This window comes from Sinocyclocheilus anshuiensis, unplaced genomic scaffold, assembly GCF_001515605.1.
Source record: "Sinocyclocheilus anshuiensis isolate Anshui unplaced genomic scaffold, SAMN03320099.WGS_v1.1 scaffold77, whole genome shotgun sequence".
Lineage (NCBI taxonomy): Eukaryota > Metazoa > Chordata > Actinopteri > Cypriniformes > Cyprinidae > Sinocyclocheilus > Sinocyclocheilus anshuiensis.
In genome coordinates, this window is record NW_015537941.1 from 369,343 (window position 1) to 386,846 (window position 17,504).

The 17,504-nt window shown below is 36.0% G+C and overlaps 2 protein-coding genes across 2 annotated transcripts in view; both read left to right on the forward strand.

The window, feature by feature from the left end:
* The first annotated feature begins 1,388 nt into the window (after window positions 1-1,388).
* LOC107663703 (dipeptidyl peptidase 4-like) lies at window positions 1,389-15,269 on the forward strand. Its single transcript, XM_016454008.1, has 26 exons — window positions 1,389-1,543; window positions 1,717-1,801; window positions 2,395-2,487; window positions 2,821-2,915; window positions 3,584-3,658; window positions 3,747-3,799; window positions 3,935-4,004; window positions 6,014-6,134; window positions 6,265-6,419; window positions 7,332-7,426; window positions 7,509-7,641; window positions 7,746-7,784; window positions 7,885-7,983; window positions 8,297-8,367; window positions 8,446-8,499; window positions 8,579-8,706; window positions 8,816-8,863; window positions 10,072-10,170; window positions 10,269-10,338; window positions 10,428-10,622; window positions 12,746-12,800; window positions 13,018-13,117; window positions 13,611-13,669; window positions 13,831-13,903; window positions 14,372-14,445; window positions 14,904-15,269. Exons 1-26 carry the CDS (start codon window positions 1,541-1,543, stop codon window positions 14,994-14,996), a joined length of 2,235 nt encoding a protein of 744 aa, XP_016309494.1. The 5' UTR covers window positions 1,389-1,540; the 3' UTR covers window positions 14,997-15,269.
* A 1,297-nt stretch (window positions 15,270-16,566) lies between these two features.
* Window positions 16,567-17,504, forward strand: part of LOC107663711 (glucagon) — a 2,534-nt gene continuing 1,596 nt past the window's right edge. Inside the window, exons 1-3 of the mRNA XM_016454020.1 lie at window positions 16,567-16,642; window positions 16,731-16,854; window positions 17,038-17,193. Coding sequence (XP_016309506.1) covers window positions 16,766-16,854; window positions 17,038-17,193 — 245 coding nt within the window. The 5' untranslated portion in view covers window positions 16,567-16,642; window positions 16,731-16,765. The remainder of the gene's footprint in view (window positions 16,643-16,730; window positions 16,855-17,037; window positions 17,194-17,504) is intronic.

A 17,504-nucleotide genomic window follows, 5' to 3' on the forward strand; every position in this document is an offset into this window, starting at 1 on the left:
TCAAAGAATACAGACACGATTGAAGAATGGAAAATCAATGCAATACATAATGCTTTATGCCAAAAAGAGGGGTTCACCCTATTCCTGAATCATAATATTTGGGAATAAATGTGTAATGTGGGATGGAATCCATTCTGACTTAATCAAATTGTTTAAACAAAGTAGAAACATATGCGATTATCTAATTCCCAAAATGGCCTACATGAGGTTTAGAATAGCGTTTAAAGTCTTAAATTATGTTAAAATGTTTTTTGATTTCAACTTAAATCAGGGAATTTGTTTTTATAATACACCAGTATGCTAAAGTCAAACACACGCTTCATCTCCTTTAAAACAACTCAAGGAAGTGCGCCTATATGTCACCTCACATTATTTATTATTTGCTTTATCAATGACCATCATAAATTTTATGGTTTGAGAGGCAATGGGGCCTGCTGTAAAGCTGTCAGAAAACAAGCCATTACAGTATGCGAGGGAATGCTGGCTTTCCATAAGCTATGATTCATATGGAGAAAATGGCACTATTTCTTAGTTTAGAAAAATGTAATGCCTCATGTATTCCATTCTGGACTAATACTGTGTGAAATGTTTGCTTTTTGCCTTTATCGCTAATACATAGTGCTAAAGCTTCATATTTTCATTACAACAGTTATGGCCTATAACAGAATGTAAATTGTGGCCTATCTTTTAACGATTTGATTAATGAATTAATAGATTTATATACTAACCGTTTTCTGTCATTAGGTGAAGGTGTTGGGAAGTCCGATTCATTTAGCGAATCATTCGTTCGTAAAATAGCTTTTGTAGAACATGTTGGACCAGTAATAAACCAGCTAATTGGCCACGCTGGTTTTTGTTCTGTGGTAGCTAGCAAACTATTCAGCTATGACCTGCTCAAAACTAAAAAGCTATCATGTTCCAAAACACAGCTACAAGTTTAACCTGAATAACAGGGACTAGTATTTCAAATATTCATACGACTACTAGTCATTAAAATCTTTAACAATTTCCAGCATTTTAACAATAGCTACATTAATTTTGTACAATCGCTTTGCGAATCATTTCGCTCGAAATCGAATCGGTTCAAATTAATGATTCGCGAATTGGATTTCACTGGTATGTAACACACGCTTCTGACGAATCATCCTCACATGGCGCTTGCAATAAGACAAATATCGAGCATTTGATAACACAAATGAAAAAGTATCTGCTTTGCATGAATATTTGAGGACACTGATCCATTCCCTTACAACATGCCATCGTGAAAAACTTGTGCAGAAAACACCACGCACAGCTTCATTAGTAGCTTTGACATGCATTCCAGTGAAATTACTGTATCACTGACTAAGATACCGCGTTTTAAAGGAATGCGAACTTTAAGCTGTCACCACTTTATTGTTTCCTTAACAAGCACAGTTGAGGTAATATTTAACACTCCCGCTCTATTCGACTCTCGGGAGCGTCAGCGCGCAACAGAGAAACCGAATTGCTCTGTAATATAACGGAATTCTGAACCAATACTCTCGCATTTCACTCTAAGATGGTCAGTAAGTGCTAAATAGTGCATATATGTTGTGCACAGTTTGTACAAGTTCGTTTTTAACTTTAGAGAGTTGTGCGTAAAAGCGCATTTGGAGAGTAAAGGTGCTGCGTTCTTTGCGTGTATGATTGATTTTAAAGTGGATTTATCTGATTGTTGTTCTTGACATATTTTAGGGGGTTGGAAAATGGGTTCTGGCAGCATTTGGGATCGTAGTGATCGTTGTGTTAATAGCTGTTCCAACAGCCATTTTACTCAACGGTAGGTGCTTGTTTATGGATAAATCCATGCGCATTTGTGTGGATACGTTTATTAATGCCTCTTGAAATCAATAGCTATTTCTGATTGATAGCTCTATGGATTCATGGTAAACTTGTAAATGTAAAAACTATTATTATATGTTTTATGGATTTATAAGTCTCACTTACTGAAGTAATATTATAGTTAGTAAGCTGTCACGGGTGATTGGCTGCAGGAGTGCTTACTTACATCAGTGTTTTAGACGCTGAACGGACAGCTCTGCACCTCTTAGCTGAGCCATTATCTTTCCCTCAATCTGAACTTTGCACGGGATAATGATTTTGCTTGTATAATGCACAATTTATTATATAACACATACACTGACAAAGTTTGTGTTTCAATAAATCAATTCTATCTATCTATCTATCTATCTATCTATCTATCTATCTATCTATCTATCTATCTATCTATCTATCTATCTATCTATCTATCTATCTATCTATCTATCTATCTATCTATCTATCTATCTATCTATCTATCTATCTATCTATCTATCTATCTATCTATCTATCTATGTATCTATCTATCTATCTATCTATCTATCTATCTATCAGTGGATAAAACTGAATCCCAGAGGACTTTTACTTTAGAAGATTACTTCAATGGAACTGCAAGAACCAAGTCATACAACATGCGATGGGTCTCAGGTACTATGAATAAAAAAAACCCTACAAATAAATATGTAAACCTAAATAGAAAGTATGCTGTAGCTGTACCATGGTACAATGATGGAATCAAATAGAAACACTATGGTACTTTGAAATATAACATGTAGCCTACCATGGTTTTTATATCGTTCTAGCATGGCATTTTTTTGGTGTTTTTAAGTGCATATCCATGTTCTGTGGTAGTTACTTATAGTACCCAGTCCAAAAACATGATAATACATGATATGTTCGTAAGTAAACTTTTGTAAGTGGATATTGGCATGTTTTATAATGAAATCAACCATTTGCTATACCTTTATATTTTTCATGCAGATGATGAATATCTTCACAAGACAGGAGAAGGTTCATTGCATCTGATCAACGCAACCACAGGAAATGGAAGGGAATTCGTGAATCAGCAGATATTTGTAAGAGTGTTTGCCACATATTCCCTTTTCTGAATAAGAAGTGGTGTGTTGAAATGTCACATACTGGACGTAAGTGAGTTTGATTAGTTTGGGGGGCCAATTCTCACTATTATTAACTAACTATTAACAATGACTTTGTCTCAATAAACTTTTAATTTGCTGCTTATTAATAGTTAGTAAGGTAGTTATGCAGAATAACACATTAATATGTGCCTTATAAGTGCTCATAAACAGCCAGTATGCTAGTGATAGGGATGTTAATAAGCAACTAGTTAATAGTGAGAATTGGTCCCTAAATTAAAGTGTTAACATGATTTCAATGATTTTTGCCACATGAGCGATTAAGCGAGTGAAAAGTCCCAGAAATTTACATCGAAAGATGTGGGGTTGGGTCTTTTTATAGTTGGCGAAGTAAGCAACCTCCTAGCAACTACCTAGAATACCCTAGCAACCACATAGCAATGTACTAAACCAGTTTCGCACAAGAAAGCACTCTTGTTTCTTCAGAAATTCTAAAATGGTCTATTCGAATCAAGGCATGTGCAATTCTCTGTTCTTAGATCTGTTTAAAAGTCTGATAAGAGCATCTGTTAAATGGCTTACATGTAAATGCACGTTTGTATCTATTCCTTGAACTTACAACGGTTGTCTTTCTTTGATGTTATCAGTCCCGTGTGGCAGCTTTTGATTACATGGTGTCAGCCGATCGAAAATACGTCTGTTTCCTGAGCAACTACACTAAGGTAATCCATGAAATGCTTTGATGTGGTAATTAATCATTTATCGTCTGCTATTGGTGTCCAGATGTTTAATGTTGACTTTCTTCTCCAGCTATGGAGACACTCCTACACTGCATCATATTCCATCTATGACCTGGAAAAAAGGTTTGTTTACTAGTGTTTTTACGCTCTATACATTTAGCTAGCTGTTTATGCTAACAAACTGCTATGCTATGTCATAACTGTGATTAATGATCACTCTGTAATCATTTAAGATGACTAATTTGCTCTTTATTTCAGGGATTTTATAAATACAGATATCCCACATGAAATCCAGTACCTAGCATGGTCGCCAACCGGCCACAAACTGGTGAGTATCATATCAGTAGTTGTTATGTCATGTACGTGTCATAAAACCTTATTGTCGTCATTTAACTAGTTTTTGCCATGTCATTATTTATTCTTTCTGTCTATGAGGTACTTGGTTTACTACATGTGTTAATATGTACTTTTAAACAGTTTTGAGGGTAGCTAACTACATAGGGTTAACTACATTGTAGTTAATCATTAAAACGGTGTAGCTTTAACAGTAAAAAAAAATGTTTTTCTCAACAAATAGCAGTAGTTTGACAAAAGCGTTACTACATTTTTTAGTAGTGTGACAGTGGCTAAGCTGTTTTTGAAAACAATGTAGCTTTTTTAGGTAATATGCTAATTTCTCCAACAAACTCGGGACACAGCTTCCTTTTTTAAATATCGGGATATATCAATACATACTGGGGTTTTCTAGTCTATAGTTAAGTATTATAAAAGATATATTACATACTGGAGGTAAAAGAAACTGTAGCTTTTCCAAAAAAGCAAATTTTTACAATAAGTAGCGCTGTATCATGACAAAATTGTTTAATCATATGGCTTTTCAATTTGTAACTAACTATAAGAAGCAATGCTACTAACTTGACTACATTTTTCAGTAGCATGACAATAGCTAAGCTATTTAAAAAAAAAAACAGTCCAACAACAAGCTAATTTTTCCAGCAAGTAGTGCTATAGCATGACAGAGATATTTGCGCACACAGCTTCTTTTTGTTAAATAACTTTAATTGAATAAACAGTTAAATACTGTTATTTATAAATACAGTATTTACTAGTGTTATTAGTTAAATGTTCAAAAGATATATTAAATGTTGAGGGCTGTAGCTTTTCCAGTATCAAGCTAATTTTCCCAGCAAGTAGTGTTGTAGTATGACAAAATGCTGGCTAAAATACGAGTTTATAATCCATAATATTGCTTTTTCTAGTGAAAAAGTCCATCCCTGGTTGTCCTCTCACATCAAAATCCATCAATATATTTGTTTAGAACTGTTTTGGACTGTTTTCACTTGTAAAAACTGTGCTTTATCTGTGCATGTTTCTCTCCTGTTTCAAACAAGATGAGTTTTTCACTAGAGAAAGCAATATTATGGATTATGGACTCATATTTTAGCTGGAAGCAACGTTTTTTGAAGTGAAAAAATGTCTTGATGGATTTGTTTCTTACAAAACATGCAGCTGGGTCATTCCGTGTCAAATCAAGCAAATTTCAAAAACTTCCCTGGCTCAAATTTTGGATTTTGCTGATATTTTTTTCTGAAGAAAGACGGACATTTAGTGATGAAAGCCAAAATATTAAATGTCATGGATGAATATTGACTGAGTAATCCACTTTTTTGTAGAGGGGGGTCAAAATGGCAATTTTCAGAAAGATGGCAGCATCATAATGTTATTTTTACACAGAGATTGGTAGGTCTGTTAGTAAAATCTGTTCACTTTAGCAATCTTTGTTGCATTATGTGTCAATGGTGACCATTCAAAAATGGAGAAACAGCGCATTTCAAGTTTTTCTCCAAAGTTTGCATGCCTGTAACTCAAGATGTATTAAAGATATGCTAATGCCCTTTTAGATATTGGGTCTTAACAAACTTTCCTTTTGGACTCTTCATTTTTAAGGCCCTATATGGTTCAGTTCCAGAAATATTGGAATTTCAATATGGCTCCAAGAGTAAATTGTTAAAATGTACATATTTTCAGTGGTCAAAAACCAAATGTGGGTCAGTTTGCAAAAATATGATACTTTTTTTCTTTTAAAGAGGAATGTCTGAAGAATGTCTGGTTGAGTTTACATGGAATGACTCAGCTTTTTTCTCCACCAAATATCTTCAGTGTTTTAAAGCTACTTTTGGATAGTAGCGTGTAGCAGTCAAGGGAGTAACTGGATGAGCTAGCTTAAAAGTAGCTACTACAAAACTGCTTGTTTTCCAAAACTCCAAATACTTTGCACACATACTCCCACCCAACAAAAATGTTTAATGATATATATATTTTTTCAAATCCATGCAGGCTTTTGTGTGGCAAAACAACGTCTTTGTGAAAGAAACGCCCACCTCTGCATTCAGGCAGGTCACTACTGATGGAGCCCACAACCTGATCCTCAATGGCATTCCTGACTGGGTGTACGAGGGTAAGAGATACATATTTAATGAAGCTGATGGATGTTAATCATTCATAACAGAGGTCTTTTACTTTTTGAAGACTTAATGGAATATTTCACCAAAAAAGCTAGTGTTCTTGTATACCTGTTTTCTCTGCAGAGGAGATGTTCTCCACCAACTTTGCTCTGTGGTGGTCACCAAATGGGAGGTTTGTGGCATACGCCAAATTTAATGACTCAGGAGTCCACAACATTGAGTATACATGGTACGGAGAAGGCCAATATCCAAATACGGTCTTAATACCATACCCCAAGGTAAAAGGATTTTTTTTTTTTTTAAAGCAAAGTGTGATGTTAGAGGAATAGTTTGCCAAAATTGAAAATTTGCTGAAAATTTACCCTCAGGTCATCCAAGATGTACAGTAGATGAATTTGTTTCTTCAGCGGAACAAGTTTGAAGAAATTTAGCATTACATCACTTGGTCGCCAATGGATCCGCTGTAATGAATGGGTGCCGTCAGAATGAGAGTCCAAACAGCTGATAAAAACATCACAACAATCCACAGCATGATTCCAGTCCAGTCCACCACGTCTTGTGAAGTGAAAAGTTGTGTGTTTGCAAGAAACAAATCCATCATTAAGGCATTTTAACGTTAATCAGTTGCTTCAGGCTAAAATATGAGTGCATAATCCATAATAACGCTTTCTGCAGTGAAAACGTCCATCTTCTGTTTGTCTTCTCACATCAGAATCTACCAAGATATTTGTTTAGAACTGTTTTGGACTGTAAACGGGGATTGATCTGTGCATATTTCTCACCTGATTCACAACTTTTTCACTGAAGAAAGCAGCCTTACCGATAGAGGATTCGTATTTTAGCTGGAAACAGTTTGAAGTTAAAAAACATCTTAATGATGGATTTGTTTATCACAAACACAACTATTTTCGCTTGACAAGAGGTTAATTGATGGACTATGGAGTCTTACTTGTAGATTATTGTGATGTTTTTATCAGCTGTTTGGACTCTCATTCTGACGGCACCCATTCACTGCAGATGATCCATCCATTAGTGATGTAATGCTAAATTTCTCCAAATATGTTCCCATGAAGAAACAAACTCATCTTGGATGGCCTGAGGGTGAGTAAATGTTCAGCAAATTTAAACTTTTGGGTGACTTATTTATTTATAACGCACATTTTTGATGCTCCCATTTGCTTGTTTCCAAGGCCGGAACCCCAAACCCAACTGTCAAACTCTTTGTCTTGGACACAAACACAACCATAACCAATGAAGTCCTGGTTCCCAGTGATGTTGGTGCAGGGTAAGGTAGAGTTTTGGTGTTTGCATGTGTTATTCAGCAAGTTCTTCAGTAATTTGACCTAAAACGATGGGTTTTATCACAGAGAGCACTACCTGAGCACTGTTACATGGGCGTCAGATGAGCGAATTGCAGTGCAGTGGCAGAAGAGAACGCAGAACTATGTCGTTTTGAAGACGTATGACTTCAGCGGCAATGCTTGGACAGAAAGTTCACTGGTACATCTAACTTCTTGGACTATTGTAGAGTCACTGAATCGAATGAAGCACAGTCCTCATCCAATCACAATTCTTTTTTCTCATATGCTTTTTTTTTTCAACAGAGCCAGGTTATCACAAGCAGCACGGGTTGGGTTGGCCGGGTATGAATTATTTGATGACAAAGTTATCAATTGATGTTTAATGCAATGTTGAGTCAAGCTAATATGTCTGTTTGTTGGTTTGTTTGCCCTGTTTTCATAGTTTTCTCCCGATGAACCTGTCTTTCGGCCGGACAGCAGCAGTTGTTATTACATTATGAGTGATGAGAAGCAATTTAAGCATCTTGTTTATTTCAGTCCAGTGAGTTTGCAAAGTATAAAAAACATAATTGAATACAATTTTGTACTATTTAAAATGTCTATTTAAACTTATATTTAAGGTTATGTTATTGCATTAATATGTATATGTATTGAATATTTACACTTACAATATTTTAAATTGTATTACAATTTTTAGATTTTAGCTTTTTTTTAGGATAAAATGGCAAATTGAGCCATTTTTAGTAACCCATTTTATTTTTGCATTCAGCTAATATAAACTTCAAATTGAAGTAGAAACACAGCGTTGCATGTGTTCTGCATATTTTTTCATATTGTTCGATATTGTTTCCTAGACAGTAAGGTCGTTCCTGACAACAGGAAATTGGGAGGTCACTAGCATCCTTAAGGTCACAAACGATGCTGTGTAAGTTCATTTGCTAGAAACCTCTGTTACCGAGTGTCCGATATTCTTTTCTCAACTTTTTTTCTCTGTTTGTGACAGATACTATGTGAGTAACGAACACAATGCGAGTCCGGGCCAAAGGAACGTTTACAAGTGAGTGTCGCAAGCTGAAATGATTCAGATATTTTCATAGTTGAAAAATGTAATAAATTGTGTATTTATTTTTCGGCAGAATGACTATAAATGTTGATTCTCATTCTGAGCGTGAGTGTCTGACCTGTACCCTCAATGTGGACCGGTGCAAATATAATTCTGCCCTGTTTAGCACTAAAGGAAGCTACTACCTCATGAGTTGTTCTGGTACGTCATGTATATTCATTTTATAGCACTTCTCTATATGCAAAGTACATAAAGCACACAAAAATTCAATGAAATGTACCCTACTCCTTTTATTTGTTTGTTTCTGAAGGGCCTGGACTGCCTCTGCATACACTGAGAAACAGCAGAGATGGAACAGGTATGGCTAAGCATTAAAGTCATTAAAACCGCTGCCATTAGCTGTTAGCCCACAGATTAGCAGTTAGCATAAATGGGTTCAAATCCCATTTACTGAACATTTTTCATTACATCCCCACCACTTCCCATGTCCTCTACAAGAATATAATAAAAAAAATTATTCATTCACTAATTTATTAATTTTTAATGTAAATTTTCATGTGTTATTTTGTAATATAAGTAAAATATATGGTGTCCCAGTAGTGCACAGCACAACGAAATCTCCACAACACAATGCATAGGACTAATTTTGTCGTGTTGTGCTAATTTCGTTGTTTTGGAGATTTTGTTGTGTTGTGCACTACTGGGCCACAATATAAGTAATAGAATTACAATATTAATTTTATATATATATAATTTATCAATTCCTACCACCTACAATACCTCAGAAACCACTTAGCAACATAATAGTCATACTAGCCCTAGTGACCATCTAGAACCCCCTGGAAACCACTTAGAAACAGCCTAGAAACCATTCAGAATACTGTGGAAACCATCTAGCAACACCCCTAATGATCACCCATATCACCCTATTGACATCCTAGCACCCACCCAGAACACCTTGGAAACCACTTAGCAATACTCTAGCAACCACCTAGAACACTTCAGAAACCACTTAGCAATGACCCAGAACACCCTGGAAACCACCTAGTGACACCCTAGCAACTTGCTAGTGCCCTAGCATCCCAACTCCCAACACCTTGGAAACCATCTAGTGACATCCTGTCAACCTAGCAACCACCCAGAACACCCTGGAAACCATATATATATATAAATAAATTAATTATAATAATATATTAATTATAATATTAATATTATAATATTAGTAAAAATATACAATATATACAAACCCGATTCCAAAAAAGTTGGGACACTGTACAAATTGTGAATAAAAACAGAATGCAATGAATGCAATGTTTCAAATTTCAATATTTTATTCAGAATACAACATAGATGACATATCAAATGTTTAAACTGAGAAAATGTATCATTTTAAGGGAAAAATAAGTTGATTTTAAATTTCATGGCATCAACACATCTCAAAAAAGTTGGGACAAGGCCATGTTTACCACTGTGTGGCATCCCCTCTTCTTTTTATAACAGTCTGCAAACGTCTGGGGACTGATATTCCTGGTACTAACTTACTGAATTTCTCAAAACATTTTTTAGAGGTGAGAGTTCTTGAAGACAACAAAGATTTGGAAAATACTCTGCAGGATATCGCAATGCCGTCTGTTACGCATGGCACACTGAAGATCGGAGAGTTTGGTAAGGCTGACGCTGCAGGAGAGCGGAGAATCAGATCGAATAACTTAGAAATATGTTTGTTTTAAATCCTAATCTTGTGTGGGTTTTTTTTCCCTCAGACCTCTGGTACCAGATGATTCTGCCTCCCAAATTCGACAAATCCAAAAAATATCCTCTGCTTATTGATGTGTAAGCTAGCTACACATTTTGTGGTTTGATTTTGAGCTCTAATCTGGGTTTGATGGCCACTACAGTCTTGATTCTTTCATATCCTGTAGATATGCAGGCCCCTGCAGTCAGAAGTCAGATTTCCGGTTCAGGGTGGGATGGTCCACATACTTGGCCAGCACGGAGAAAGTGATTGTGGCCAGCTTTGATGGGAGAGGAAGTGGTTACCAAGGAGACAAAATCATGCATGCCCTCTACAAACGACTCGGCACTTACGAAGTTGAGGATCAGATAACAGCTGCTAGGTACAAATGTGTATCCACACAGCTCTGAAGTGAATATGTATTGATGTTTTTGTGCAGCAGAAATGAATAATTCCTCAAACCATGTGTTTTGTTGAGGAGAGGTGAGCTGTTACTTTACTTGGCGATCAGACTAACAATTTTTCAAATGTTGGATGTTAAAATGGTGAAAAAATCTCATAGATTTACAATAAAGGATTCATATCTAAACTCCGTTGACTTGATCCAGTATAGACAACCTCCCAGAATACAATGAAAACTACTTAGCAACACCCTAGCAACCACCCAAAACACCCTGGCAACTCACATAGCAATGCCTTAGCAACCACTCAAATCATCCTGGAAACAACCTGGCAACCACCTAGAAACCACTTCTCAACATACTAGTAACCACCCAGAACAGCCTGGATTCCACCTAACAACGCCCTTTTTGACCACCCAAATCACCCTAGCAATGACCTAGCAACCACCCAGAACACTCTGAAAGCTACAAACTGTAGCAACGCTCTAGTGACCACCCAAATTTCCCTAGCAATGACCTAGCAACCAGCCAGAATGCTCTGGAAGCTACAATCTGTAGCAACGCTCTAGTGACCACCCACATCAACCTAGCAATGACCTAGCAACCAGTCAGAACGCTCTGGAAGCTACAATCTGTAGCAACGCTCTAGTGACCACCCAAATCACCCTAGCAATGACCTAGCAACCAGCCAGAACGCTCTGGAAGCTACAATCTGTAGCAACACTCTAGTGACCACCCAAATCACCCTAGCAAAGACCTAGCAACCACCCAGAACACTCAAGAAGTTACAATCTGTAGCAACACTCTAGTGACCACCCAAATCACCCTAGCAAAGACCTAGCAACCACCCAGAACACTCAAGAAGTTACAATCTGTAGCAACACTCTAGTGACCACCCAAATCACCCTAGCAAAGACCTAGCAACCACCCAGAACACTCAAGAAGTTACAATCTGTAGCAACACTCTAGTGACCACCCAAATCACCCTAGCAATGACCTAGCAACCTCCCAGAACACCCTGGAAGCTATAATCTGTAGCAACGCTCTAGTGACCACCTAAATCACCCTAGCAACGACATAGCAACCACCCAGAACACCCTGGAAACCATTTATCAATGCCCTAGCAACCACCTACAATACCTCAGAAACCACTTAGCAACATAATAGTCATACTAGCCCTAGTGACCATCTAGAACCCCTGGAAACCACTTAGAAACATCCTAGAAACCATTCAGAATACTGTGGAAACCATCTAGCAACACCCCTAATGATCAGCCATATCACCCTATTGACATCCTAGCACCCACCCAGAACACCTTGGAAACCACTTAGCAATACTCTAGCAGCCACCTAGAACACTTCAGGAACCACTTAGCAATGACCCAGAACACCCTGGAAACCACCTAGCCCGACACCCTAGCAACTTGCCAATGCCCCAGCATCCCAACTCCCAACACCCTGGAAACCATCTAGTGACATCCTGTCAACCTAGCAATGCCTAGCAACCACACATAACACCCCGGAAACCATCTAGTGACATCCTGTCAACCTAGCAATGCCTAGCAACCACACATAACACCCCGGAAACCATCTAGTGACATCCTGTCAACCTAGCAATGCCTAGCAACCACACATAACACCCCGGAAACCATCTAGTGACATCCTGTCAACCTAGCAATGCCTAGCAACCACACATAACACCCCGGAAACCATCTAGTGACATCCTGTCAACCTAGCAATGCCTAGCAACCACACATAACACCCCGGAAACCATCTAGTGACATCCTGTCAACCTAGCAATGCCTAGCAACCACACATAACACCCCGGAAACCATCTAGTGACATCCTGTCAACCTAGCAATGCCTAGCAACCACCCAGAACACCCTGGAAACCATCTAGCAACTTAGCAATGCCCTAGCAACCACCTTGAAGACCCTAGAAACAACCTACACTAAAAAAATTGTAGTGAAGTGCAGTATTCTAGCAATAATTCACTCATAATTGAACTATAACAATTGGTTTCATCATGTTACATAGCATACAGTTGACATTTGCATGTAATTTATTAGAAATGACAATTATATATTTTTTCTTCATTTTTAGACATTTTATTGACATGGGCTTCATAGATAAAAACAGGGTTGCCATCTGGGGCTGGGTAAGTTTAATTACCAGAAACCGTTGTTCTGATATCATGAATCTGACAAACTTCTTTTTGACAGTTGTCTTGATTGCAAAGTGGTTGTTTTATCCGTCTTTAAAATAATGACACTGACTTTTATATTTTGTTATTTGATGCAAAGATATTAATGCATTTTAAGTCCAAATACAATTTTTTGGGTCACTGTATAAGTAACTGTGTGTTTGCGATGCAGTCTTACGGCGGTTACGTCACTTCCATGGTTCTGGGAGCCGGAAGTGGAGTTTTTAAATACGGAATGGCCGTCGCTCCGGTCTCTAAATGGGAGTATTATGGTATGTATTATGTATAATTGTAATCCATTACTGATTTCAAATTACATTATGAAAACTGTAGTTAGTAACATAATCTGGATTACAGATATTAGGTAATGTAGTCTGTAGTACGTTTTCATTACTTTTAGATTACTTTTGATTTAGCTCATTTGTCACGTAGACACGAATGTAATTGTGTACCATACTGATTAAAACAAACAAAGAAAATGTATTTCATTCTGTTATCAATATTATGAAATCAATAAATTCGGAAAAATGTAATGCCATTGAGTGAATATATAATCATGTATTCCATAAAAACGTAACTGTAATCTAGCATTTTCAAATGAAAGATAATCTAATTACAAGTACTTCGTTTTTGGAATCTGATTATGTGAACCAGATTACATGTAATCAGTTACTACGTAGTACTGATTATGGTTTTATATTTCATTTTCCCCTCATTGAAGTTCATTCCTGTCATGTGATAAGACTGTTCTGTAATTTCCTCCAGACTCTATTTACACTGAGAGGTACATGCTGACGCCAGCGGAGAACCAGGCCTTTTACGATGTAAGTTGCGCTTGGAAATTCTAAACTTTTTTTTCAATAAACTCATTGGTTTCCCCATGATGACGTCACAGAGAAGCATGAGTCAGTCCTGAAATAACTCACGAGAGGAAAGCGCAAGCGCTGCGTCACTCAGGGTTTATGGGATGTTATGATTCTTGCAGAATTCCACAGTGACGGGAAGAGCCAAGAACTTTAAATCGGTCCAGTACCTCCTGGTGCACGGCACCGCTGACGGTGAGATACGACCCGTCTCTCTCTCTCTCTGTCCCTCGTCCTGTCTCTGCATAACGTGAAGAAATGAAAATAAATTAATATGAAAATAAAAAATAAAAATGAGCTGCATTCTTGTTTAATGTTTTTCTTTTGTCATTTTTGTTTAAAAATGTATTTTCTGAAATTTATATTCATTTATCACTGAAATTTTTATATGCAGCCCTTATATATTATTTACATGTTCAATTACTGTAAATATCATAACAAATATATTTTAAGTCATTTTAGTTATTATACTTATTCAGAATATTTCCTAAAAACTACAGAAATATATTTCCTTGGTATTTTGAGTTTTAGATCAGTAAAAAAAAAAAAGTATTTATTTCAAATTCCTAAACATGTAAATATCTTTAAAATAACTCAAATTACTTGACTTAAAATGAAAACTCATTACATCTTTTTTTTTCTGCTTTTCGTTGGTGTTTTTAGATAATGTTCACTTCCAACAAGCTGCTCAGATCTCTAAAGCGCTCGTGGATGAACAAGTGGACTTTGATACAATGGTAAGAAAGGAGCAGAATTGCATTTTATTCATGCAAATTTATTCGAATAAATTATAATATAATGAATATAGTAAAAATATAATAATATTCTTTTATATTAATTGAAATATATAGAATTATGCTTAAATTAAATTATTTATACATCTGTATAATAAATATAAATATTATATATATACTGTATATAGTACTAAAATATTACATATAAAAAGGTTTCTTCATTTATTTTTACATTTATTTGTAAATTTATATATATAAATAAGCTCAATAGCATTGCAAAGCAATTAAAAAATGTAATAAAATAATTAGCATAATTAGAGTTTTTTTTTTGCATGTCACATTGGTAGACGTGAATTCTTCATGTCAACAATCCATAAAGCAGCTCCAAAAAGTATTAAAATAGATATATGGTGAATATTTGAAGTGTTTTTCACTCATGACCTGTTCTGTCTCTCTGTCAGTGGTACACTGATGAAGACCACGGTCTCGGTGGCTCGGCCAATCGGCACGTCTACACTCACATGAGTCACTTTCTGAAAAACTGCTTTGCTTGAACTTGTGAAACTTTCCATTGGACCAAAAAATCCCACCCAGAAGCCCCAGCACTGAATCCACATTACTTCCAGACCACTTCACGCACTTAAAACACGTCAGGAGTGTGCGACTCCCCATCAGCAGCCACTGAATCCACAAGAACCCTGTAGCTACTGTACTGTGATGCAATAACGGACTCCTTTAGTCACGTTTATCAGTTTCAAATGTATAGTCTGAACAACTGAGTCATGAGTCTTTAGTACACCGAAAAAAAACATAGAAATACTTACTGGATGAACACAAAGCTTGATGAGCTAGCTAAAGAAAACTGAGAGTAAAAATAAAATAAAAAAGGTATTTGAATTAAATACTCTCAGATTTAATTATTATTATTTATTATTATTATTAATTACCTTTTAAGCTGGTGAGAGCAATATTGTGTATTTTCCATATCAAGTTCATTGCCAGCTGTACATTTTCATGTATAGTACAAAAATAATGTTAATGTTTAATATTGTTTAATATCATTTTATATTTTAATTATCAAATATATTAAATATAAAATAATGCATTACAATATTTTCACACTTTAAATAATCAAGCTTTGAGTATCAAGTCATCTTTTAAGAAAATATTTATTGTATGTGCCATTACTTTTAAAATATACGCCATAATTTGTATGATATAGCAGAGATATTTTCAATCTGTAATAAAATTCAAGAAAAATGTGTTTAATTGTTTGTGACTTATTTACGCTTTACACATATTAAATAACATTGTTTTCAAGTTCAAGTTCAAGAAATATGAAATAATTTCAAAATTCATTCATTCTTACAAGCCAAGCCTCTTGTCTGTTAAAATATTTGAAATCATTAAAAATGTATATATTTGCAGTTAAAGTAGAGATTTTACTGTTGTCCTGATTTGATTAAAAAACAACTTTATTAATAGCATTTTTAAAACATTTAAATTTGAAGTTTCAGTTTAAGTTGATTATTGATGCACAACAAATTGTACGGTTTTCAACTAAATTAATTTGTTGTTTATTAAACCAACAAATATATGAACATTTGATATGCTAGTAATCAAATTCTAGCACCTCAAAATGCATTCTGGGATTTTTTTTTATATATGAAGAAACTTTGTCCACCACTTTTGTTTACACAAAGTTGTCATTGACATATTCATATTGCATTGCAATGATTTTTGTTAATCAAATCACACTGATTTTGACTGCAAAGCATCCTGGGTTGGACACAAGAATCATGTGTAGTAAAACTAAAAAACACATGAAAAGTCCGTTTGTCACGTTCTCATGGGCAGACTATCCGTCTCCCCTCTTGATTTTCGCCTACAGTAGCACTTTGAGGGTTATTTTTCTCTGGGTTTATTTGCGAAAGCCTCCACCCTGCTGTCTCGCACCTCCAGGATGGCTCTTATCTGGAGGTACTTTGGCACATCTCGCTCTTTAAGCAAACACGAGCGGTTTCATCCAGAGCGGGTAATGGACTGACACTAATGGATCTGAACGCACATGTACGCGTGTGTGTGGGCTGCCGAGACGGGACGGCCCACCTGGACCGACTACATAAGACCCAGACCATTGAGAAGAGGCCACGAAAGCAGCAGGAGAAGATCCAAACACACTCAACTCTTCCATCCATTGGTAAGTTGAAGGACCTCTGTGAGAGACCCAAAGCCTCGTAGATGTTCGGTTGGTTTCAAACGTGTGTTTTTTCTTCTCATTGTTACAGAACGTGTGTGTTCAGAACTGAAAGAAGCTCTCAAAATGAAAGGCGTTCAATATCTCGCTGGTCTTCTTCTGCTCCTCTTTGTTCAAAAGAGCATCTGCGTCCCACTGCAAGACGACAACACAAGGTTGGAGAAATGGCCTTTTATGGTGTTTCATGTCCTTTACAGTTTGTTTCTGAGCAATAATAAACTAATTTGAAGATAATTTTCTAGTACTTTTTTAGCTTTTTGAGGACTTTATTTGGAAATGTGGGCATCGTTTTGTTCAGTTTACGTAATGTAACACTCATATATCGTCTGGTCGTGCAGCACAGAGACAGTAGAAGGTCTTCTGGCGAGAGGTCAGGGATTCACGACCGCGAAGAGACATTCTGAGGGAACTTTCTCCAACGACTACAGCAAATACTTGGAGACCAGGAGAGCGCAAGACTTTGTTCAGTGGCTCATGAACTCGAAGAGAAACGGGTATGTACAATTACAGTGTGAGGTCATGTACAGAATTTTTTAAAAATGTAAAAATTATCCAACATTTGGTGTACAAGGAAAAAAATAGATTTACAAATCGAATAAAAAAAAAATCAGCAGTTTTTTTAGAATGTATGAACTAAAATAAGAATAAAACAAACAAAATATATAACATGTACTGTATATACTTTCTAAAATAATAATAATAAAAAAAAATATATATATATATATATATATTGCATTAAGAATCTTAAAATATGTTACATAACATGTTATCAAATTTCTCTAATTAATTTATATAATATATTGAC